Source organism: Cylas formicarius, unplaced genomic scaffold, assembly GCF_029955315.1.
Source record: "Cylas formicarius isolate icCylForm1 unplaced genomic scaffold, icCylForm1.1 PGA_scaffold_4__25_contigs__length_36172078, whole genome shotgun sequence".
NCBI classification, from domain to species: domain Eukaryota; kingdom Metazoa; phylum Arthropoda; class Insecta; order Coleoptera; family Brentidae; genus Cylas; species Cylas formicarius.
Genome location: NW_026844334.1, coordinates 35,085,915 through 35,112,994, shown reverse-complemented (window position 1 = coordinate 35,112,994; position 27,080 = coordinate 35,085,915). Strand labels below are relative to the sequence as shown.

General features: G+C 35.8%; 2 protein-coding genes and 1 pseudogene across 6 annotated transcripts in view; 2 read left to right on the top strand and 1 right to left on the bottom strand.

Moving 5' to 3' along the window:
* Nucleotides 1-27,080, top strand: part of LOC132701219 (chaoptin-like) — a 701,991-nt gene that overhangs the window by 305,327 nt on the left and 369,584 nt on the right. The window lies entirely within an intron of this gene.
* Nucleotides 14,520-16,166, top strand: LOC132701440 (protein daughterless-like; annotated as a pseudogene).
* LOC132701439 (uncharacterized) lies at nucleotides 25,456-26,118 on the bottom strand. Its single transcript, XM_060669321.1, has one exon. It carries the CDS (start codon nucleotides 26,116-26,118, stop codon nucleotides 25,456-25,458), a length of 663 nt encoding a protein of 220 aa, XP_060525304.1.

Below are 27,080 nucleotides of genomic sequence, written 5' to 3'. Positions count from 1 at the left end.
GTGGTAAAGCCTATCGTGTGATGAAATCCAAAGCCAAGATTCCTCATTGCATTTTAACTCTAAGTCCAGAATGATGCCTAAATCATTAACTTGAGTAGCTTTTTAAGTATTGTTTTGTCTAATTTTATTTTAATATTAATAGGTTATTTTTTCTTTGTAAACAATTTCACTTGAGAATTAAGAACGGAGTTCTTTTCTTACTGTTAAGTGATCTCCGAATAAAGCTGGTATTAATTGTTGGAAACAAATGATATCAGACATAAAAATATTAATTAAAGTGACGGTTTCAAATGCGACTTCTGCGGGATTCCACATAAAACGGGTTTTCACTGTTTACAACTAGTTGGTTAGCAAACGAAGTAAGTTGCCATGCACACTGAAGTTTGCAAGTTTTTTCGTAGGAGTGGAGTGATAAAGCTTTTCAAAAGCCTCAGAGAAAACAGAAAAATCAGTGTTCATAGCACAAGGTCTGAAAGTCATGCTGCATAGAAAAATTTATATTATGAATAAAAGGAATTAAATTTGTTAAATATGTTTATTAACATTTAAGCTGTATAGTAGTGCCGGTTCTAAGTCACTTTTGGCGGAAAAACTTGAATTTTCGAGTATGTTCGGCTTGGCGCGTGAAAATTTTGAATCTTCGGGTATGTTTGGGTATGTGTATGTTCGCGCGTATTCGTGTATGTTCGGAGTGTTCGGGTATGTTCGGGTGTGTTCAGGTTGGCGCGCGAAAATTTTTAATCTTCGGGTACTTTCGGGTTCGCGCATGTGTTCTCATTCGGGTTTTCGCGGAAAATCTTCAGGGTCCGTAGGCGCAGTATAAATCGTATTCGGCTAGAAGAGAGGGGGAAGTTTTGTGGAGGCGTTTGTTTAATAAATGCCAGCGTGTATACAGCAACTTCTTGAGTTTGAATCGAAGGTAACTTGTTTAATGAAAGATGAAAAATTCTAATTCATCTACTTTAATACTATTTTAGATTTCGTTCCCTTTCCATTCATATCAGGTCACCGGGTGGTTAGGTCACGCTTACACCTTCATATTGGAAAATGTCAACGTCGATTTGAAGACTTGATTCAAGAAGAAGAAGAAAGTACAAATTAAAATGAAAAATTCGTATATCACAACAATCATTCCAATTTTCAAGGCGATTCTAAATCTACACTAATAGCGAACAAAACTAAACATCATCAGTTTATTCAAACAGAAAGTCGATCAAATTTTTGTCTGATATAACTAAATCTATAACGTATAATGGAAATAAAAAATTATTATTATTATAAATGATGAATCCGCCGAGCAAATTTCCTAGTCCACGTTTGTGGGTTTTGTTGAAGCACGTTTCCGCTAACTTTACCTTCGACCAATTATTTTTGAAGAACCCTACTGATTGGAGGTAATGCATTGTAGGTAATTATTGGCTCTTATTTAAGTGGTTATTTAATGTTCGCAGGGTTTTTTTGTGTTCCTTCTTCGTTGCCATCTTCTTGTTCTTACTGCTCGTGTTCCTGTTCTGCCTTGGTGGCGAGCGGTCGTTTTCTCCTGGACCACGTGTTGTCTACGATCCCGAGCAATCTGGTCAGATCCCGCGCCGCCATCACCAGACATTGTACCGGCAGAGACTTGCATCTCGCCTACCTGTGAGGTCTACAACGCAAGAAGAGCAGATAAGCCATTCGTTTAATTTTAAGCGTTTTCTGTGTTGTTTTATTTTCTCTCTAATGTTATATAATTTATTAAACTTTAAATTGGTTATCAACCGTACCGTAAGTGCCCACCTTTTGGGGGTAGCCTTTGGTTCAATGAACGCGGGACTGTTAATATAATATCATAGAATCATTGAAGAAAATAAATAAGAACTAAAAGCTCAACTTTTCACGAAATTATATATTTTTACATGACAATTGTTTTGACAACACCGTGTCTTTATCAAATGTAATATTTACAAACTACCTGTTACTATATATACCGAAAAATGACCACAAAACCTTAATTAATGTTGTTGTGAGAATTTAAGTTTAATAAAGGAGAGGTATTTAAATCTAATTGATCGTTAAGCAATGCATTTGTCAATATGCATGGCTTCCAATAAATTTATTTTTCTACTTTTTGTGGCTGTATGTACAATATCAAAATTGTCGTCAAAAATGTGTTTTTCTGTGTTTAAGTGTGTAGCATAATTAGAATCTAGACTATTGTTTTTAAACGCTCTTTTATATTCGTTGATGCGTTTCTTGAAGGATGTACCTGTTTGTCCAATATAAATTTTAGGACAAGATCCGCATTTGAACCTGTAGACACCTGATTTTTGAGATTTTGGACATTTCGTTGTAATTGTTCGTGTTCTGTATTAGGTTTCGGATAATAGTATATTATGCAACAAGTGCGGTAAACGGCATTTGACTCACGAGTTTATTTAACACGAACGGAGCGAGTGTTTAATAAACGAGTGAGTTAAAAAAGTTTACCGAACGTGTTGCATGCTATACTTTTTCTATGACCGTTAGTTTTTTTGTACATTTTCGCAAAATACATTCACTGATATGACTGTCACAATTGACAAACGTCAAAATTCAAAGCGTGGGAAATATTTCCGAAAACATCCGATTGCTTCCAAATCAATGCGGTAAAATCCCAGAAATGTCCGAAGTGGCTCGGATTCATAAGAAACGAAACTGACGTGGTAAAGTGACGTTTCCTACAAGCTAGATCGGTGGGAAATTAGGTATTTTACAGACTGGAGTAGAAAAATTGAGTTTACTGTTGTCTGGATTTGTTTTTTATTTATAATTTTATCTATAATGGACGGATTGTAGCCGTGTATAAAAGAGTGAAATGCAGCCATTTTGTGTGTATAAGGGTGATTTGAGCTGTTATGTATGACTGTGTCCGTGTGTGAAGGTTTATGATAAATTGAAAAATCTAATTTGTTTTGCGCTTTCGTAACGGTTAAGTCTAAAAAATTAATAGAGTTATCCCGTTCAATCTCGATAGTGAATTTTATACGATTATGTAATAGTTAATGTAATTTAAAAAAAAATTCAATTGTCTGTCCGTTCCAAAAAAGCAAGCAAAGACATCATCCACGTATCTATACCACCATAGAAAACTTTTACTTAAAGGATGTTCTAGTATGATATTTTCCAAATTATCCATAAAAATAGCGGCTAACAAAGGACTAAGTGGTAAATTTTGGTCTAAATATACTATTAAGTAATCTAATAAATCTTGTTTCACCAATGGGTTAACCTGTTTCCGAGGTGAAATCTACTAAATCTATCACATCCATAGGTAGAATACTGGGAAATAAGTTTTGTACATCAAAAGAAGGTGTTGCGTTAGAAGAGATTTTGATATCTCTAATTTTGTTGATTAATTGAAAAGAATTTTTTATTGCAAATTTTGGTTTGAAATCTGTGTGGAACTTTAAAATGTTTACTAATTTTGTTGAAAGTTTTACTGCTGTTTATACATAAACAAGATATGCCCATTAGACCAGTCGTGTAACAGCTCCAGCAGTTAAACTCTCAACAAAATTAGTAAATATTTTAAAATTCCACACAGATTTTAAATCAAAATTTGCAATAAAAAAAATTCTTTTGAATTAATCAACAAAATTAGAGATATCAAAAGCCCTTCTAACGCAACACTGTTGTTTAATATCATTAAACAAATTGCACTGAACAACGGCTACAATCCGTCTATTATAGATAAAATTATAAATAAAAAACAAATCCAGAAAATAGTAAACTCTCTTTATCCGAAACCGAACACTAACAATTTAAAACAATTACATACATAGGAGAACCTAGTGGAAAAGTTTGAAAACATATGAAACAATACGAAAATTTATAAAAAACAATAAAACGAAATGTCCAAAATCTCAAAAATCAGGTGTCTACAGGTTAAAATGCGGATCTTGTCCTAAAAGTTATATTGGACAAACCGGTTGATCTTCCCAGAAACGCATTAACGAACATAAAAGAGCGTTTAAAAACAATAGTCTAGATTCTAATTATGCTACACACTTAAACCTAGAAAAATACATTTTTGACGACAATTTTGATATTTTACATACAGCCACAAAAAGTACAAAATTTAATTTATTGGAAGCCATGGAGACTAATATGACACATTCAAATGTATTTGGTGGGTTGCATAATCCTACGTGTGAGTTATTGGAACTGCCACACATAATTTAAATGAATCAACATGCACAATTCTAGGGCAATCAGTTTTTAAAATATTGCGCAGGAAAGTCTCTTGAATATCTCCTTTAACATAAATAATATCCACTTCTTCATCAACAATATTCTTCTGTAGAATATGCTGGACTTCTTCTTGTTCACTTTTTTCATCACTATATCGTAGATGACGATGATGCTTCTCTAAATATCTTATTTTTGTTCTGTAACAGTTTTTCAAATCTTTGAAATATTTAGTGTGTTTGAAAAGATAATGTTTCAATACGTTGCACTGTTGTTAATTATTTGACAATTAGCTCTGGGATATTATAACCTTGCAAATCTACACAACATAACTTTATCCGAACTCTGTCTGACGTCAATTAGAATTACAATAAATAATTCTAGGCTCATATATTATCCAAATCACTTTTTTCTATATGGGTCAGCGTGTATATATTTGAATCGTTGAAAGGAAGGATCTAACAAGATCGATAGCGAATGGTCCTAGTCCATTTATGTTTTGCATTGCGGCGCTGCTTATTCACCTTAGTAGCAATTTTAACGATTTTGATGTAAATTTTGTTTTGTTTTGTTTTGTGAGTAGCTCCAAATTCACAGTAGGCTACGCAAAGTACATAATTGCTACATAACTTTATCACAAACATACATTCATGGCTTGCCCGGCACCGAACAAAGCATAAAGTTGGCAATGTTAAAATTGCACTATTTACTGTAGAACTTTACGTTCTCTTGTTTTTCGGTACGTCGAGTCTGTTCAGTTTAACCACGGGTTTATTGGACGAACGCTGGTCGAGATTTTATCGCATCAAAACTTTATTCTTAACCGAAAAACAAAATAGCAGGGTAATCGTAGATCGTTAATATATTCTCATTGGACCAAAAATGCTTCAAAAAATTTTTGTCTATTCAAAAATATAGGGTAGTAAAATTTAATCATTTCGTTAGTTTTGGTTGCTAAAAATTTGGATCGGCGGGTTTTAGGGGTGAGAAATTTGAAGCGCAACTTAGTTTTTGGGTTGCTTGCAGTGAGCAGTAGTTACATGCCTTTCAATGGAATATTTGATTACAACTTTCTTATCCGAAACTTTTTGGAAATTTTGGATAACAAATCTGATAAACCGATTATTTAAAAAAGTAATCCTGTTTAATATAGATAAAATCAAACTTTGCGACCATACCCTACACTAATCTCTTGCTTTTTATAAGCCAAAGAATAAAAAAAACAGAAATTAAATTTTGAAATGAACAACCAGCAATGTTCTGAAATTGTTACAATTACATGTCTGTGGGAAGAAAAAGTGAATAGGGCGCATATAAATGAAATCCAGAAAATAGAAATTTAAATTTTTATTGAATATGGACTTAAAATTATAACTCAACAAGTTTGCAGAACGACCCATGCAAAATCCACAACGAGAAATATTGAGAGAAAATGGAAACAGGGCTTGTTATTTTGATAGATGTTGAAAGTGCTCACCAATAACTTCTTGGTAATATGCTAATCGGTTTAGAAACGGCCAAAATACATTACTTAGGATATTTTCATTAGTTTTCGTAGGTTTGTGGTTTCGTGGTATTTTGTGGTTTTTATTTATATACTTTTGATTTAAATATCTGCAGAGGAAAAAATCCAGCGGGGTAACATATGGGGATATTGCAGGCCATTCTATTGAGCTCGTTCTACCAATCCACTCAAACTGTTAATATCTTCAGTAAGATTTGCATCGAAGAGTTAAGATTAAATACGAACAAAATGACAAAATAACAAACATTCAAAATTCATGTCCAAATATTTATTTTTTATTTATGTTGTGTATAATTTTCTCTCATTCATTGAGGATAATTTGTACTTCAATATCCACAATTTTGTTTATTTGCAGTGCCATTTAAGCAACCTGTGGCCTCATCACTAAACAGTATTTGACCATGAAAAAGTGGATTTAAGTTGCGTATTTCGATCGCAGTTTCACAAAAATCTTTATTCAGATCCTGTAGTAATGCAATCTTTTACTGATGACACTTTCCTACTTCTAATACAAGCACGGAAATTTTACGTTAAATAAATTACAAACTTCTCCTTGAGTTCGGATTTTGTCTCCACTTTCTTTACTGACAGAAATGTAATACTATTTTTGTACTCCCCTCAGTGAAATACCCAATTATACACCAATCTAGTATGCGAAAACTGTCATTTTACGACGTCAGTTTCGTTTCCCATGAATCTGAGCCACTTCGAACATTTTCGGGATATTACCGCACGGGTTTTGGAGGCAATCAGATGTTTTCGGAGATTTTACCGCACGACTTTAATTTTGACTTTTGTCAATCCTGACTGCCATGTCAGTGAATGTATTCGTGCTGTTTTGCAAAAATGTTCCCAAAGATTAGCCGTCGTAGAAAAAGTATAGTATGCAACACGTGTGCCAAACTTCTTAAGTCACGTTTATTAATCACTCGCTCCGCTCGTGCCAAATGAACTCGTGACTGAAATGGCTAATATACAAATGCTGCGTTGTTAATTAATCGAACTTGCCGACATTTCGTCAATCATCCTGTTGGCTTCCAGTTTCAGTTAGGCTCTAAAGAAGCCAACATTATGATTGGTGAATCCAGAAGAATGTAAATAGTATTACAGTAGTCTGTCGAAGTTTCTTTGAAAAATGTACAGAAATGTTATTTTTAACAACTTTACTGGTACTAACAACGTAGCTGTTCATTTGAAAATTAAATCTCTGTTTTTTATTCTTTTATTCATAAAAAGTAAGAGCTGAATATATATAAATTTTCGAGTTCCGTTTAAAAAAGAAACTTGGTATTGACATCTACTTTTTGACCCATATTTTCCGTTTAATGGAAAAAATGCTTACGGAAAAATTACGATCAACGTGTGTGAGCATTTTTCTTGAATTCCAATACTTGATTTTTAAATTATTTTTTTCCATATTTTAGCGGTTTGCTGTATATTGAGAAAGTAACTTTTTACCTTTGCGAGGGATAACTAACTTTTAACTTGCTGTCTACCACGAATCGCCTGATAGAATATTATTCACACATGAGGCGAAAATATTTCGCGTCAGAAAAATATTATATTCCATCCGTTTTCCGAACAATGGATCGAGAATATCTTCATTACCTCCTCCATATATACTTTCATAACATTTTTCGCCATATTTTATGAAGAAAATATGCCCGACCCGTAAAAATATCCAGAGTTTTTATTATGGAGAAGTTAAATTGGGGGGTATATTTTTTCCAAATGGGATTTTCCAAGTGATATGCAAGATTTTGCAACAAATTTTTCTGCGTCGTTCGGCGAAGCAATTCTGTTGTATTACTTCCACATTATTGTGTGGCATACTTAGTCGTATATAGTAAAACACATTTAACAAATTTAATTCTGCTTACCCATAATATAAATTTTTCTTTGGGATTTTAACACCTTGTGTACACTGATTTTTCTGAGGCTTTTGAGTAGGTTTACCACCCCACTCAGATGAAAAAGCTTGCAACTTCGGTGTGCTTGGCAACTTACTTCTTTTACAATGGATAGAAGATCCTGAAAGATTTTTAGTTTAATTTTTATTAATATGTTGTCAGTAATATTCTGAATATAAGGAAGGACTACAGTGGCAAGGGTGGAATTCCGGACTTACAACAATCTGGGTTGAGATAGACGGCTCTGTAGACAAGAAAGTAGATAACAGACGATTTTTGTGCTGGATTGTGACGTGAGAACGCATTAAAATATCTGTCTGTGTTCGTAGGTGTCCTGTAAATTAAATTACCCAATGTTAGGTTTAATTTTTAATTAATTAGAGAATCTAAGATTGTAAAATTATTATTAGTTTCTAATTCAGTGGTAAAACGAGTGTTAAAAAGAGTGCAAAGGGTTAAGAAAATGTCGGAGGAATTCTAGATCATGAAACTCAAATATTAAAACCATCACCATAGTTTTGGTTTTGGATGGAATGAGTCGAAGGCTCTCTTCTGAATAGTTTCCATCAATATTTTTGTGATGATATTTGTTTCGTATGTTGGGTGTGTGAAGACTTGGACTGCACCTTTAGAATAGTGCAAGGCAAACGAGGGACCATAGGTGAAAAGAAATGTTATCTTCAGCGCTAAAAGGTCACTTAAAAATACTAATTATTCCTTCTTTGACGATGTCACCAAAATCAGAAATGACTTGCTAATGTTGGCAAAAAACAGGTTTGGTAAAGTTAAAGTCTGTACATCTGGAGGAAAAATATACCACACGTGAGGGATCTGCAATTTCAACAGAGGACGATCTAAAAGAGCACTGCTAAATTTTTTAGATTTTTTGATTTCCTTTTTGTTTTACGGGTTATGAACTATAAACAATATGATTTTTGGTTTGGGAACTGGTTTATGTTTTGTTTGTAAGTTGTATTATAATACAACAACTAATTATTATTATTAATCTATACCAGTAATGATTTACATTTTACGTTGTTTTTTTGGAGCAGAAAACGCATAATTACACGGGACAGCTCGCTTGTTTGAGTATTGTCATTTTAATGTTGGCTTAGCTCAAATATTTGTAATGTACCATTCAATATTGAAAATTATAAATTGTTGAAGTGTGATCGTGATCGTAGAGGAGGTCGTAAAGCTTTTTACATTAGAAAGAATCTAAAACATAAAGTTCTTGAATCTGAATGACTATCTGCAGTCAGTTGAAATAACCTTAGTGCCATTATTTCCTGAATATGATTATACGTTATATTTGGAGGTGACTTTAACGTTGTTGTTCTTGACGTCAACTGTAACAATGGTTCCGCTTAATTTTTTGAGCAAGTATGGTCTTTTTCAACATATTCGGGACGCTAGGGTCAGTCATAGTACCTCCACTCTCATTGACCTAATTGTCAGTACCTCTCCTAATATCGTGATAGAGCGCACAGTATTTAAGGCGGAGGCCATCTCTGACCAACATAACATTGTAACACTGTAAATTGAAGATAACTAAACCTAAACCTAAATCACTTTTTAAAACTTACAGAGATTTTTCTAATTTTTTAACATTTTCTATTTGATTTAAACAATATTAATTGGGATGAAATATTCGAACTAAATGACATTATTAAAATTGGAGTTTTTTAATGCTAACTTACTGGAGGGGTTAAGTTTGCGTGCTCCTCTAAAAACTGCGAAGATAACAAAACCGCCAGCTCCTTGGCTCAACGAAAACTTAAAGATAATGATAAAGTTGAAACCGAACAATCCTGGATTGACTACAAGGAGTGGAGAAATCGGCTGTTAAGTCGGAGAAAAGGGCTTTTTTACAACACCACTTTCTTATGCTAATGAACTTAATCAATACTTTTATAATAATACCTCTCAAGCAGACTTTAACTAGGAAATTTTCAGTTTCGAGTGTTAACGATGCTGTGGGGTCTGATGGGATTGATAGGAAGATATTATATGTTTTCCCGCATCTTTTGCCGCATATTACCTATATTAATAATAAGTGCTTGTCTACTAACAAATGCCCTAATCCCTGGAAATACGCTAACGACATTTCTGTTCCCAAAACCTCTAAACCACGTGATGTTTCTCAATTCTGACCTATTAGCTTTCTCCCTACTACATATAAAGTACCAGAAAAAATTGTTGAGAAACCGTTTGGAGTTTTGGTAGCTCGGCAGAATATTCTACCCCCAACGCAATCGGACTTTAGGGCAGAGTACACGGCACAAATACAGATCTTTTAAAAGTTTGTATTGATATATGATGACTACTTGAATACTGCTAAACTGAAATAATGGTGTGAAATAATGGTGTGGGGGCTGGTGTGTTGCAGTGGTTCAAAAGTTGCTTTTCTGATCGCTGTCAATAAAAGCTATTCCAATTACATTGGATTCCGCCCCCACATTTGTAAGATATCGCCTCCGAAATCGAATAAAGGCTCTTTATTATTATTATTAAACGTGGAAAATAATTAGAATATCGTTTAGATCTAATGTAATGGTTCTCACTTTATCAATGAAGTTAAAGCAATTAGTTTTCACTGTAGGGAAAATATATCGCTAAATATTTTACTTTTTACAAAACTTCTGGATTCCTCCTGAGTCGAAATTGCTGACGTTTCGCCAATCATGCTGTTCGCTTTTTCAGAGCTTGACTGAAACTGAAGAAGAAGAAGCGAACAGGATGATTGGCAAAACGTCAGCAATTTCGACGCAGGAGGAATCCAGAAGTTTTGTAAAAAGTATTACAGTAGCCTGTGGAAGTTTCTTTGAAAAAAAAAATAAAGCTAAATATTTTGTTTAACGACTAGGTTGGAAAATAAGTTGAAGAGCTAATTCAGTAGCTGACGCATGAAGCAAATATGAAAAAAAATATATTATGCAACAACTGCGGTAAACGGCATTTGACCCATGAGTTTTTAATAAACGAGTTAGTTAAAAAGTTTACCGAACGTGTTGCATACTATACTTTTTATACGACCGTTAGTTTTTGGATACATTTTCGCAGAACACGAATACATTCACTGACATGACTGTCAGATTCATGTCGGATTCATGGAAAACGAAACTGACGTGGTAAAATGACGCTTCCTGCACTCTATATCGGTGGGTAATTAGTTATTTTACAAACGGGAGTGCGGTAAATGGCAGAGGAGCGAGTTTTTAATAAACGAGTGAGTTAAAAAGTTCACCGAACGTGTTGCATACTATACTTTTTCTACGACCGTTAGTTTTTGGGTACATTTTCGCAAAACAATGCGAATACCTTCACTGGCAGAATTGACAAACGTCAAAATTCAAAGCGTGGGAAATATCTCCGAAAACAATCCGTGCGGTAAAATCCTGGATACATTCAAAGTGGCTCGGACCCGTGGGAAACGAATCTGACGTTGTAGAGTGACGCTAGTTCGGTGGGTAATTAGGTATTTTACAGGCGGGAGTAGAAGAAAGAATTTTCGCCGTAATTCAAGCAAAAGATGATGTTACTTCGTAAAATTCTTCAAAATTATATAAAAAGATATTTTGATCAAACATTTAAAGGTCGGCTTTAGTTTAATGATTGGTTTATTTAATATATTTTATTATTTTTTTTACAATCCACCCCAACGAAAGACTCAGAAGTTGTTTTTGTAGTAATCGAAAGCGGCGATATCAAAAGTTTTAGTATTTCGCAATCCTTTTTGGAGCCGTTGATCTGAAAGGAGTTTAGGAAAAAATGATGCAAATGTACTCTTTTTAAACGGAACAGCCTGTATGTTTTTTAAAATTTAAAATCGCCAATATAACTCCATTTTCGTTTTATTGTTTTATTTGAGCGTTAGAAACAATAATAATAGAGCCAATTTCCACGTCTTTATTCATTATAAAAATTTTTCGTCTCCTTCTTTTAGCAGAAACGGTTGCATTATTGCTAAAGATTCGATAAAAGCGCAGAAAAAATTATTCAGAAAAATGCTGTTCAAAATAATGACAAATATAAAACTAGTTGTCAAAAAATTAGTTTTATTGTATTAATGATTAGTATTGTAACTTTCCAGCACAAGAACAACTTTTTCCGCGCTTTTATAAAATCCTTAGAAATAATGAAATCGTTTTTGCAAAGAAAAGGAGACGAAAAAATGTGAAGTGAGGACGTCGAAATTGGTGTTCTTGGATATTTTGAAACCTATCGTGACAATTCTATTCGAGACATAGTCAAAAACCTATCCTTTAATACTGTCCGCCGGATTTTAGAAAAACAGAGATTTTGCCCTTATAAATTCTGACCAGCTCAGGTGCTTTTGGTAGGAGATGCAAAAAATACTTTTTTGTCATTGCTATGCTATAATTTTCGGCATATTTTGTGAACTGATGAATCAACTTTTGCAAATTCTGCAATTTATAATCCAAAAAATCATCATTGTCAAGAGAAATTTTTTTACTGCTATATCTCCGAGATCTACAAGTTTGTTTCAGCTTTAACGTTTGCTGCGGTATAATTGGTTCTCGCATTTATGGTCTATACAACTGACTGTTGAAGGGTACATTGCAATTAATACTGAAATTCTGGATTGTTTTCTAGATGAGCTTAACCTCATAAGTAGACAGAATCTCCATTTCCAACAAAATGGCGCCCAGTTCATAACTTCCGAGATACATATCAATTTTTGACAACCATTGTCGACAATAAATAGCCACATTCCTTGGCCTCCTAGGTCACCAGATATAACCCCACTTGAGTTCTACTTGTGCGGTTATTTGTAAGGCGAAATTTATACGCAAACAAAACAACACATTTTAAAGACTACAATAAGAGAAAAAATAAACCAGATAGGTGGCAAATAAAGGCAATTCGCTCAATAGAAAAACCTGCTTAAAAATGTGTCGAAGTATGAGGTGCTGCTTTTGAATACTGCAAATAAAACAAAAAAATGAAGTCTAAAAGAGAAATGTGCTGATAATTCGATTATTTTCAATTTTAGGCTAATAATGCATGTGACCTATTTTTGTTCTGTTGGTGATTTATGAACGTTAAAGTAAAAAATATAAAGGATGTTCCATTAAAAAGAGTACATTTTTCTCATTTTTTCTTAAACCGTACTGTCAATTGTTTTTCTGTGGAAAAAATGCTACTAGTTTGCTATTTTAACCGACTCATAACAAAGTCACCAACGATGAACACTTAATTTAGATCAGTCTGCATAGTGGTTGGGGCTCCTACTAATATAAAATATGAAATGAAACCGTAAACAATTAATAGAGAATAATGATTAGATCAGAAACTTGTAGTACCGAAGCATTGCACTGCCTTGAAAACAACTGGTGTTACCCGACCAAACACAAATAAAGTGGATTTCATTATTAATTGATTACCTTTATTGGCCAAATTAATTTAAAATAATTAAGGCAGATACCACTCTAGTTGTCGACGGGTTAAAGCGCTGCCGCTCCCTGTAGAGCGGCTTAATTACTACATCATAATCAGTGTGCGGACTGTCGCGCACTACATCGGAAATTCAAAATCGATCTAGAAAAGAAGTCCAATGTTGTGGTGTCTTGTCTTTGTGTAAAGAGAAATCCTAGAGAAACTTTTTCAGGAGTTGTTGTTATCTCATTGACAAATAATTTCATTTCAACTCTTCATGACTTTGTAAATGCAAAACAAATTATGAATAAATTTTGCAAAAGCAACAATTAGAAGTTATTTTTTTCCACTCTGTATTCTAAAATACTATATTATGTACTCCTGTCGTCTTTCAAAAATGTACCCAAAACCTTATTCTTCTTACGAAGCCGTTTCCCTACATAGGTCTGTCCGAGCCGCCTGCACAAATGTTTCAGCCATGAATTATGTCTTACGCCGATCAACCGTTTTGCTTCGATCTTCCCTTGTGCGGAGAATCTCATATTGCTCGCTTCTCATGTCCCAGTTGTTGCAGCTATTTCAATATTGATTGTCGTGAGGAGTTCTTTATGTTTATGTCAAAGATATTCGCAGCATTGATTTCGAACGCATCAATTCTCTTTTCTGTGGCCGCAACCATAGCCCAAATCTCGCATCCATACAGACGAACAAGGAGCGAAATATTCTGGTTCGGAGTTCCAGGCTGAGGTTTCGGTTTGCCAGTTTTCCGCGCTTGCTCAATTATTGATCTGATTTCGAGTTTTGAGTCGCACTGTTGATTGACAAGCATACCCAGGTATCTTAAAGATAACACTTATTCAATGATCTTTACATGGATCTTTAGGGTGGTGTTTCTTTGGGTTTTTGTGAATATCAATGGTTTGGTCTTTTACGTGTTCATATAAATGCCAAATTGCTCGCTATATTCCACAATATGGTCCAAGTTCTGGTAAACTACTGGTTATTACCAAGGTATCATTATATATTATTTATAATGTTTTCGTTCATCTTTATTCCTGTGGTATTCTTGAGAGCTTAGTTGAATATTGCCTCACAGTAGGGCAGACAATACACATCCTTGTCCATACCTCCTCTAATTGCTATTTTTTCTGATGTGGACCCTTCGATTTTGACTGTTGCTGTTTGGTGGCAGAAAAGTGCGGTTATGGTCTTTAGATTTTGTGGGTCGATCCCGGTTGATTTTAGGACGCTGATCATTTTTTGATGTAACACACACAATCAAAAGTTTTTTTTTATCATCAACATCATCATCATCATCTCTGAGTCAGCACATTTTTTTCTAAAGGCAAATTGCGAACGGTCAACTAGGCGCTCACACTTTATGCGTGTGCGTGTGTTAATGATCCGCAAGAAAAATCTTCAAGGCGTGAGACATCACTGGGGTTGGTTGGTGTTGAGTGTTTAGTGCCCCAAGATGACATTTGTACGAGGTTTTCACGACCTGTTTTAATAAAATAGCAAACAAGGCACCTGAAAAACCGGGGTTTCAACCGCCTTACATAGATAACGGAATGCCGTACGCGTTAAGTCCGACGGGGCCGGTATACGCGGGCCCGAGAGCGAGCCCGACGCAGGCCGCGGGCGAGCCCTTCGCGGCCGACAGCCCCTATTTCCCGTTTGGCGCGCGACCGCAGCAGCCCCCCGGGGCAGCTACGACCCTCGACGGCCAGCAGTGGACAGCGCTGTATGGCTCCGATGAGTTCGCTCACGAGTTTCCCCGGTATACATCTCCGGGCGCCAACTCGGGGTACTACATTGGCACGGCCGACAGCGCCCCCAATTTGGTGGGGGGCGACTGGCGCCCATATGGGATCAGTTACCAGACGTACGAAGTCTACGGGTTGGTTCCCGAGCCCGACACGGGCGGCGCCCAAGGTTTGCCTCCCATGTCGTCTCTTGGGCCAAATGGTGCCACCACCACCTCCATAGCGGGCCCCAACGGACCGGGGGGAACCGCGGGCGGCTTCGGTCCTAACGGTCACCCCGCCGTGGATGTCGTCAGCAAATGACTCGGTTCGATATACCTGGCGGCAGAGCAAGCTAGCGCCAGTAGCTACAGTTCGGCACCCTCAACACCGGTGAGTTCGCCCCCGTCGCTGGCCCGGACGGCTTGGCTCACCAACACCCCCCACCTCACTGCTACTCCTCATTCCCCACACTACACGCAAGCGGTTGCGGTGCGCAACTCCGCCCCACAAACCATACACATGCCTCCTGCCCCGAAGCACAACGCTTAGACGATGCGATAGGCTTCCTACGGAATCACGCTGAGGCAACGACGGGTGCTCGGATGGAAGAAAGACTGCACGATGCGATCAACGTGCTAAGGAATCACGCGGAGTCGCAAATAGGGTTGAGTCAACTTTCGAACAGCTTGGCCCCCCCATCAGATGACGCAGCTGGGTTATGCCGGCGCACCTCCGCAATCGGACAGTCACCTAACGGACTCTGTAAGAGTGGAGAGGACCACGTACAACACGAAGAAACGAAAGGAGCCGCCAGATAGCGATACCAAGCCTTCTAGTTCGATCGACGGGTTGGTTCAGCCGAACTCGACTAGTGGACCACCAACCAAAACAACTAAACGGTCGAGACGATATTGTTCAAGCAACGCAGACGATGATGAAACCGAAGACCCCAGCAACAAGGCCTTAGGCGAAAAAGAGCGTAGGCAAGCCAATAACGTTCGTGAACGGATACGTATTCGCGACATAAATGAAGCCCTTAAAGAACTGGGGCGAATGTACCTGGCGCACTTGAAGACGGACAAGCCGCAGACGAAACTAGGTATCCTTAATATGGCAGTGGAGGTGATAATGACCCTCGAACAGCAGGTGCGAGAGAGGAATCTGAACCCAAAAGCTGCCTGTCTCAAGCGAAGAGAGGAAGAGAAAGCGGAGGATGGACCAAAATTGGGACCCACGCCGCACCATATGCTCCCCGCATCCCACTATCCCGCATTACCTGTCTCTTTCCAGGGCGCGCCGACCACCTTGCCACACAGCGGCCCCCCGGTCAGCCGCAATAGCATTGCTAGTACCACCTGTACATTTACACAACATTGAAAACACACTCGTACAAAAAGGCATTGTCGTCGTCACATTCATCGTCACTATATTCATTATATTTTTTAAGGATAGCAAAGCGGTTAATGTTGTTTCAAATTATGCGGTTTCTTCTTACCCGGGCCCGATTTTTCTAAATATATTGTTGCCGTAAAAAACAAATTGTCCCAGTGATTAGAGGGTCGGGCATTTTCTCCCTCTCCCCCCGGACAATATTCGCTATGCGACCATACCGAACCCACGAGGGCCCATTTTTATTATGGATTGAGACGGTTTGATCATCCCTCTGCTGTTATCCAAATTCTAATTGACTTTGACCGAAAACTCGATTTCAGCTGCAGTTATACTTGTTTTTAAAATTATTCTTTCACAATAGCTCTCGTGTTTATCTGATAAGCTAATCAGAGACTCTGATGTTCAGCATTTAGCCACGAGGTGTAGGGATTTTCTGAAGCCCATGTTTCAGAGATATTTTCGTTCCAATGAAGTAAAATATTTCAACTCTATTCCCCACAGCATTAAGGCTTGCTCGAGCGTTGGTTCATTTGCCAAAAAGTCAAAGAATGGCCTTACATTTTTTAAAGAAACTTCTACCTGATTATATGTTGTTTGAGGGGGGCGGAACTAAAAGAAGCGTATGAACATTGTCACGGATGGCAGACTTCCATATTGACCTGAGTCGCGGTTAAGATTGTTGGGTTGTGAGTTCTTAAGAAATGTCAGGTTAAAAGCAGATTTACTACTTGTGAAAAAATCTCTCAACATCTTCAATCCCTTAAAGACAAAATTCCGTTTGAGATACCAGGAGTTTAGAGTATTCCATGCATATGGAATATCAACTATTCTCAAAGAACATGAAAGCGCCTTAAGAATACAATAAATAAACTCATCAGCAGTTGCCGAACACAATCATGAAATCTGACAACAAATTTTACTCGATAAAACTAAAATTCTTGCACGTAATCAGGAAAGAAAGAAAAAAATCCGAGAATCTATTGAAATCTATAAGGAAGCAAATAATCTTAACCGCCACTCAGGTCTGAACCTTCCACCGATATGTTTATCCAGAAATTTTGTAAATAGCTTTAGATACGCTTCATAAAACATTTATACTTTATACATGAGTTTTCATGTCGCTAATAAGACGGTACTGTAATTTCGTCAAATTTTTTTATCCTTGTGCCTCATTACTTATTTTTGCATTGGAAATGTTATGGATATATTTTTTTTTTGTTTTGAAAAATTTGTTTGTTATCTTGCTACTTTTTGTAATACTATCCTTTTGGTAACTGTACTGAGTGGTTAGATATAATTACACGTTTTTTTTATTTATTAGCTTCAATGGGAAAAATAAAGCTATTATTATTATCATTAGTATTAAATTAATACTAATTTGTTTTGGACGCACTGGTTTGACCAAACAGAAGTCGGTATTTTGGTTGTGATCAAGCACAGCGAAAGCGACTTATTTTACCAAAAATCGACAAGTAGATAAGATTGGAAGTTATTTTTCAAAGTCACTTCCACAGGCTACTGTAACACTTTTTATAAAACTTCTGGATTCCTCCTGCGTCGATTTTTGTTGACTCGAACTAGCTAACGTTTCGCCAATCATCCTGTTGGCTTCTTCAGAGCTTGACTGAAACTACAGGGAAAACTAACTGTTTCGTACTTAATTCCTTTCACTTCATTGAACAAATAAAATGCATTACATTAGATGCATAAGATATTCTGGTTACATAGACATAGAATTCCTCTTTAATAAAGTTTGTACTCCGGAAACTCTCAGCATAATTTCAGATATATTAAAATCCGAGAATCTGGAACCGAACCTTCTCACCTTAATTGAAAAATGCTTGTCTGGTACATATTTTTCTCATAACGGTCAAATTTTTGAACAAATATCGGCAACAGCTATGGGTTTTCCACTATCACCAGTCATCGCGAATATATTTTTGGAAGCCTTTAGAAGAAAGCTCTCGACACCTTCCATCTAAAACCAAAATTATGATAACGCTAGGTCGATGATACTTTTGTTCTTTGGCTTCATGGTCAAGAATCCCGAGTAGATAACAAACGTTTTACGTTGGAGGAGTTTACAGCGTTCCATGCATATGCGGCAAAGAATACATTGAAAAGACCGGACGAAAAATATCAACTCGGCTCAAAGAACATGAAAGACTAAGACAAATAAACTCATCAGCAGTTGCCGAACACTTCAAGGAACCTGACATAAAATTTTATTCGATAAAACTAAAATTTTGGTATGTAATCAATTCTTCTACCAACTAAAAATGTGAAAGTCTATAGAAATCTATAAGTAACCTAACAATCTTAACCGCAACTCAGGTCGCCAATATGGGAATCAGTGATCCGAGTCGGTGTAAACAATGTAAAAGCAGGTACAGAGTAGAACGCGAGCCAGTTTCAGTCACGCCCTGAAGAAGTCAACAGTATGGTTGGCGAAACGTTAGCTAGTTCGAGTCAACAAAAACCGACGCAGGAGGAATCCAGAAGTTTTATAAAAAGTAAGATTGGAAGTAATTTCTCATATCAAAATGCTTATCAAACTAGCGAGAGCTCAAATCGTTCAAAGTAAATGCACGTTGTAAAATAGATGCGGGGAAATATCTCTTAAATCCTCTCCGTCCAGATTTGGGGAAGTGCAAAAACTCACCGTCCGCCTTCAAAGCATTTCCAGAAAACTTCGCATATCGATTTTCATATCAAATACAAAGAGTGCTTAACCGCTGGATGATTTACGATTCCGAGAAGCAAAGAAGAAAACGGGAAATGTGAGCCCTGCAAAACGAGTCCTGTCCTTCAGAGATTTTGGGCTTTCTATGGATTAATTAGCATTAAGTATACAGGCGGGCCAGGTAATGATAGGGAGCGGTTATTTCCCGACAACGGGAAGGCAAAATTTTTCTTTCTTAATTGGTAAATGTGCAATGATAATTATCATGATACAGGATGGACAACTTAATAGCTATATCGTTAAGTACAGACATTATAATTGTAATGATGATAATTCAGTTTCTAAGAAACCTCAAGTAGTTGTTAGGGTTAGTAAAAAATACCGCAACGCTTAAATACCTCCAAAACTACTAAAGCTGGAAAGTTAAAATTTATATATTTTTTTTAAACTTTGTTTCTATTAATTACTGAGCTACGGCAATACGGCTTATTCAATTAAAAGTACCTGAACACTTAAATACCTGCGCGTTTTAGAACATGCAGATTCAAATATGCTAATATTAATGTTGTCAAATTTCGTGACCCTCGTGACTCCAAAATTCGTCCTCTCAACAATCCAGTTTCTATATTAAAACCCATTTCAGGGAAAACTGATAGTTTCGTACTTGATAGAATAGAATAGAATAGATATTAATCACGTTTTTGTCATTTTGTTTAAACAACCTATGTGAGTTGCAAATCCTGACTATGAAATTTCATAAAAATTTAATATACGCATTTTTATTTTCATAATTCATTGGGTTGATGGATTTATAATCACATAATGAAAGATTTTTACCGTATTCAAGGAATACATTCACAAGAATATACCTCATAGAATATAGAGGGTACAAATCTAAGTAGAGTTCGATCGAGAAAATGAGGTCTAGCTACTCTTCGACCCATAAAATAGACTTTTAAGTTGACGTCTGCTGGTTTAATGAGATTAATGATAAGATTATAAATATAACTTGACTAGAAACAGCCTGCTGGCCCAGAAGGTGAAGTTTAGAAACAATATCTGCAGGTTTTGGGGAGAAGTTGATTTTCGTTAAAGTCTGATAGAAGTCGATAAGAAAAGGTTGCTCAGAATGTGAGATTTTTAGTTAATGTCTACAGGTTTTATGTAGTTTTCGACTGAATCCATCCAGAAAATGGGGTTTTAAAGTTACATCCGCTGATTTAATTTGAGTCGCAATCCCGACTGGAACCTAACTAGAAAAAGGCACTGTTCGACCCACAAATTGGTTTTGCGATTTTTATGAGTATGTTATAATACTGAAAGAAGTCTTTGCATTTATAAGTTTGTTGCAACATAAATTTGTTAAAATATGCGTTTAATTAATTATTACTGCTCATCTACGTCCATTTGGCAAATAACTTGAAATGAACGACAAGTTTACGTATTTCCAGAGGTGGGCAACTACTAAACGGGGCGTTTTCAACCACAAGGCAGACTCGGAATATGTTACGTTCGTCGCAATGTTTCATAAAAGAAGCACGATTGCGCTTTATGAACTCTCCGATGGTAAACTCTAGTGTCGTGTTTTCGGTATAATTTACGCGACTTTTATGCAGTGTTTGGTGGCGCAATAACGTCAGACCAAACGCCATTTTAATGCTTCGCATAACACAACAAATTCAAACTGATGCACGATAAACGAAGCAGAAAGTTATTTCGGGAAGAAAATTCGTGTACGTTGTGAAATTCGGATGAGTTTAAAATAGTCATAATATTAGATATGAACATGGATATGAATATAGAGAATGGAGTCGTGTACTAAATTGTAGTGTAAGGTTACATTTTTTTTGTCAAGCAACAAAAAAAAATACCTCTCATCCCCGGCAACTTCCATGATTCTACAAAACAATGTTCGTACTTTATCGTAAAGTTTATTTCATGGATTTTCTGTTAATTATGCATAAAAACGAAGAGAAATGCTTTTTTTTTTCATATAAAGTTTTCTTTTGTGTGTTGTGTTACAGTAATAATACGCATTTTTATTTTTTTTTATGAATTTTAATTAATTTTAGTACATTCAAAAATACTGCGCGTACCCAGTGGGGTTTTTAATAATTCTGATAAGGAGTTTTTACCTACACCACAACAACCAAAACGCTATCGCTTAAAGCAATTGAATTTACTTGATGGTTTTAATATCACTGATCTGCGGACTAGACCTGAAATATTTTCAACGTTTCTCACAAAAAAATATGAACTTTATTTTTGCAATAACATAAATAGTATGTTCGACGACATTGGCATATCCTGGGTTCGTAACGAATGACAATTTTTATAATTTTTGTGATTATTTATTTTCTGTAAACTATCACAATAAATACTAGGCATAAGTAAGGTTCAGGTTGTTACATCATTTAAGTGTAGCCATCACGAACGGGCGACTGAAATAAGACACGAATATTTTTACCAAAACTAGATTGTCTCGAAGGCGATATTTTTTTGCAGTCAAAATTGGTCTATGTTTAGGTATCATTGACATATAAATTCACGTTAACATTAACACGTAACTTACAAAGGGTAATCAAATGCAACGCAGTAATAGGTAAACATGTAGTGGTGGTAAGTCAGAAAAAGGCCACAGGGTGTTCTTGGCAAGAAGCTCTAGTCACGCCCATTAAATTCGTTGTTTGATTTCATTTATTTAATTTAACTTTCTTTTTTCTGTTGAATTAATAAGCGTTTAGCGTTTAATTATTATTAGATTAGCAACAGTGCAACCCTGTGAGATTTACATCCGGTTCCACGTTCGGCCAAATAATATGATTGTTCTTATGGAATCCCCTATATTTATTTTTATTTATAACTTAAGTTTCACCAAATTAAGTTAAGTTGCTGATATATTACGAACACCTAAACCAGACCGTTTCTGAGAAATTTTCAGAAATTAAAAAAACAGACTGTAATTTGAAATTTATTTATACAGATAACGAACTGCTCGTAACTAATAATGCTTAGCTGAAAGATTAAAATTAATTAGTTAATTTATTAATTAATTAATAGTTTGGACACATATTTTATTAAACAATTTCTTGAAATTAAAGGGGTTAATGAATTTGAATCCCCTTAAAACTATAATAGGCATTTTTATGACTTATGACTAATTTATCTAAAATATCTTCAACTTTTAATCTTAAATATAGAAAAAAGGATGGCTTTAAGTATTTTTTGAAACACACATTATATGGTAGTAACATTATTAATGTTTAAAGTAGTTTAAAATCATCATCAGCTAAAATTAAATCTTACCCGCAGTAAGAACGAAGATTTTGGTAGTCGGTGAGTGTCACGAAAACTGTTTATTAGACTCAAAATATATTTGTAAAAGTAGAAAGAAAGAAAGAACAGGCAGGGAGTCTTATAGCCAGAACTTCGACAACCGCTTACCAGAAATGAGAAAACCGAATATTTAGTGATGAAATCTCTGGTTGAAGAATTTTACACAAGTCAGCAATAAAGCAACTGCAACAAGCAGACAGAGCACCGAAAGAAGAATTTAAAAGCATAAATTTTACCCATATCGCATTCAACTCCAACACCTTTTCGAAGAATGTTATGTTGGATTATAAGATTGAATTCTTGTTTTTGGGTCTAAGCAAAGTGTGGTGACATTTTTTTTTAATGTGTCCTTTTCCCATAATTATTCCATAATAACGGATTAGTTAGTAGATATAATTTGCACTACCATAGTAATGAAAATTTTAATATTTTCAAAGCTCTTGATATGCTAACTTGTGAAGTGGAATAATTGGAACTCGAATAGTAAGTCCATGTTTCTCGGATTTTTATAGGACAATTTGCCTACACTGTGCGCTCCTGCGATAGATATGCTAGAAAGGAGTAAAATATGCAATATTTAAATAATTGGGTAGGACAGGTCTCACAAGTCCCAACTATTATTTATGGATATATCAAAAATATCGCCAACGAGACCGCAGGATATAAATGTACTTGTAAGAAGAGCGTCTCGTTTTATACCGTAAAATATTTTAACCAGAGTTCATTACAATATTTTCAAGTTTGCTTATGTTTCGAGAATAATGGATACCACTTTGAGCATTTTTTGAAGTAGTAACTCTTTTACCATTTAAGTAAAGTTAATTTTTCAATGAAATGAGTTTAAAAATGGTGTTTAGGCAATACTTATCGAAGATAAAGAAATTAGTCATATGTAAAATATAAAAACGCCTTTAGGGTAAAAAACAAAGGATATGGTTTTAATGGGAATCTAATAGGCAACTTGCTCAAAAAATATGCTCAAGTTCCCATAAAAAGAAAAATTATAATTACAATTAAAAAATCTTAAAAATAAAGGTTTAAAATTTCAATAAATTTAGCTGCTCTTAAAAGGCGCTGCCAACCAATGGTAGCGCAAAATAACCGAATCGAAAAGAAAACACAATTTAACCAAGATATTACGGCACATATGAATTTGTTGACATGCTTTTTTGTATGCTTTCAAATTTATAATATTTTGATAAATTGATTATCAATTACAAGTTTGGCCTTACTATTTTGTTTATCTTATATGGACCAGAAAAAATTACGAATAACTTCTTTATTTCGCAATTTTCCGAGGATGACAGTGGATGAGATTCAACTAAAACCCAATCTCTCCGTACAAAATGCGCTAACTTTCCTATTTCATGATTCATTTTTTGTCTATTTTTTTAGATAATAGCTAATAGCACATTTTGATTTTGATCATGCGCCGTTATTTGCTCAGACTCCCCTGGGAAAACTATTAGATCGACAATATTATTGGGTCCTTCCTTATTGAACATTAAATAATTGGGAGTAAAACCTGTCACGTCATGAATTACGTTGTGAAGACACTTCTCGATATATTTTAACACAGAAGTCCAACGTGTATGTTTTGCATTACAGCAAGTGCGCAGTAACCTGCCAATTTCTTTGTTCACTCGTTCGGTTGCATTTCCTTGCGGAAAATAAATTGAAGTATACATAACCTTGATATTTTGTTCTTCACTAAATCTCCAGGATTCTTAGAAATAATTGAATTAAAACTCCCCTCTAAACGTTTTAATGTTTTCGCCTTTCGACATAAGTCACAGGCAGTTGCAATATGTCTTAACATTTGTGGCCAAAAGAACGTTCGTCTTATATGACCATAGGTTTTTTATACCCAAAATGACCCAAATCTGCGTGTTGTTGAATAACAATATTTTTGATATACGTTTTAGGGAGATATAATTGAAATCCATTGTAAATAATATATCTTCATGGATTTTATACCATTTTACTACCGATTCGTATTCGTAATTCAGAATTGTGAAATTGGGGAATATTTATTTTTGTTTAAATCCTTTGGTCATTTGGTTTAATGGTTTTTAAATCGGGTTCTAATTTTCTTAAGCTCCGAACTTAACCTTAACATGGAAATATCCAACTGATTACCTCTCTGGGAATCTAACATTTCTAATCTTTTTTGAGAGTTGCCTTACGGTACATAGTGTTAACATTATATTCTTGTATATATAATACCCATCGAGCTAATCTGGCGGTTTTTAAAGGTGCCTTCATAATGTATGAGAGAGCCTCGTGATCTCTCTTAATTACTAGACTTTGCCCTAACAACATAACTCACCATAACTGCAAGGCGTAAACACAACTTAAAAATTGTTTTTCAGTGTCAGTATTCCTGAGTATCGTACAAAAGTATTCTACACGTATAACCCGTTTTTCATCTAACTGATAGAAATAACAGCTCAAAGCAAAACCTGAACAGTAAGTCACTATTTTCTGAAAAATTGTGATGTTCTACCATAGTTGTGCGTAAGAATTCCTTCTTCACTTTTGTAAAGGTGTTTTCTTTATATTTGTCCCACACCCACTTAAAATTCTTTTTTATAAATTCCACGAGAGCGGCACCACACTTACATTGAAATAATGTTCACAAGCGCGAATTTTTGTGCGTAGAATAATCCCCTACACCACTTCTGCATGCGTTTAGCCATTATTTGTCGCTTTTTGTCTTCCGATATCGGAATGAAAATTTTACCAGGATTTTTCACAGTTGAACATGTACAAAAAGGGACAAAGCAGTATTTATAAGAGCAGTCTGCATTATAAATACAAAAATTGAACATTAAAAACTTAAAATCTGAGAATAACGATGCCAATTTGGTAAGAAATCAATAACAAATGCTTGAAATGTCTCGTAGCGTGCCGTGTACTTTCCTGCGGTAATTTTAGGGTGTTTTAGCTAAGCTGTATATTTAATTATGCACGTTACGGGGTGTAAATAATTTTTAAATTAAGGTACCTACTTCTTAATATCTTAAAATTTTTCAGAAACGGTCTGGTTTAGGTCTAGGAAATGCAACTGTAACTTACCATTATTTGGTTTTTAGTAACTAATATAATAGTGTGCTAAAAGTATTTTCAGAACTCTTTCCATTTCTTCTTCTTCTTCTACTTAGTTGAGATCAAATGATCTGTTAATTACAGGCATGCCGTTGTATTAATTCTTGAGATGTGGACTGCCAGCTGTCTCTCCACCTCTTCGGTGGTCTACCGGGCGGCTACTGGCATTCCCTCGAGAGCTACGCGGGGCAATCTATCTTCGCCCAGTGTCTTGACGTGGTTATACCATTGCCTTCTTCTCTGCCTTCCCCATCTTACAATATCCTGTACGTCGCATTGTTCTCTTATGTCGATCTTTCTTACGTGGTCTCTTCTGGTTTTGCTAGCTATTGATCTCGGCACCTTCATCTCAGCTACGAGCAGCAGTCTCTTTGTTTTGTTCGTGTCTTCTCTTGTTTCTATCGCGTACGTCATTATTGGTCTAACGCATGTTTTGTATATTTTAATCTTACTGTCCTTCTGCATGTATCCGTTGGCCCAGACAATCTCCCTTAGGCAGCCTGAAGTTGCTGATGCTTTGTTGATTTGGTCCCTTAGATCTTTTGTTGGGTCGTGGCAGCTAGACATGTTCATCCCAAGGTACTGAAATTGCATTACCTGCTCTATGGGCTTATCTTCAACTATGAGCTTGCATCTGATTGGTTCCCTGGTCATTGTCATGCTTTTTGTTTTCTCGACCGAGGTGGTAATATTAAGCTCTCGGCACACTTGATATAACTTGAATAGCTGTCTTTGTAGGTCGTTCTCGTTTTCTGCGAAAATTGCTGCATCGTCGGCGTAGCATACCATGTTGATACGTTTGTTGCTCATTCTGTATCCCATATTTAAGGTTGCTACTTCTTCTATGTTTGATATTCAATTTCATGTGTTTCATTGGCACTGTACAGTCTTTCGAAGTATTCTTAACATATTTCTATTGAGACTCCTTTACTTTGGACGAATTCGTTTACCGGTTTCTTTCTGTTTTTCAACATCTTCCACACCTTCCTTTGGGCGCCATATATGTCATAATCCATGTCGCTCGTGAATTTAATCCAGTGTTCCCTTTTGATGGTTTTAATTCGTGAGTTGACTCTATTTTTTGTCTGTATGTATTCCGCACGTCGTTGTTGGGTTCGGGATCCTTTGTATGCTAGGTAGCTTCTTCTTTTTAGTTCTGCGAGTTCTTTCACTTCTTAGCAATACCAAGGTTTAGTACCTTTTGTCGCGTTTGTATTTACTTTCCTTTTTCCTATGGATTCGTCAGCGGACTGAAGGATGGCTTTCTTAATTTTATTCCTGCAGGTTTCCACATCGCATTCGTTGAGGTCCAGCTCGTTTAGTCTATGTTAGTCTGCTTTCATACAGTTTACACGTGCGGTCCGATTCTAGTGATTCTATATTGTATTTTTCGATGTATACGGGCGCTTTTTGATTCTACTGGGTTGTTCAATCAAACGTTTACATAATACGAGATCGTGATCCGTTCCTATATTACCTGAAGTTAGTGCTCTTACTTCAAGTACTTGAGTCGGTTTGATGATTCTGTTGGTGATAATGTAGTCAGTCAATCATTGATTTTTGGCCTCTAGTGTTATTCAATGTGTACTTGTGTTGTGCCTTGTGTGGGAAGTAGGTGTTATTAATTCTCAACTCGTTTCTGGCACAAAAGTCGATTAGTTGCTCTTTCCATTTGTCGTACAAAAACAAAGGCGGATATCGATCTAAATAATAGACTAGAACTTGCTGACTTTTCGAAAATCATCCTGTTGACTTCTTCAGAGCTTAACAGA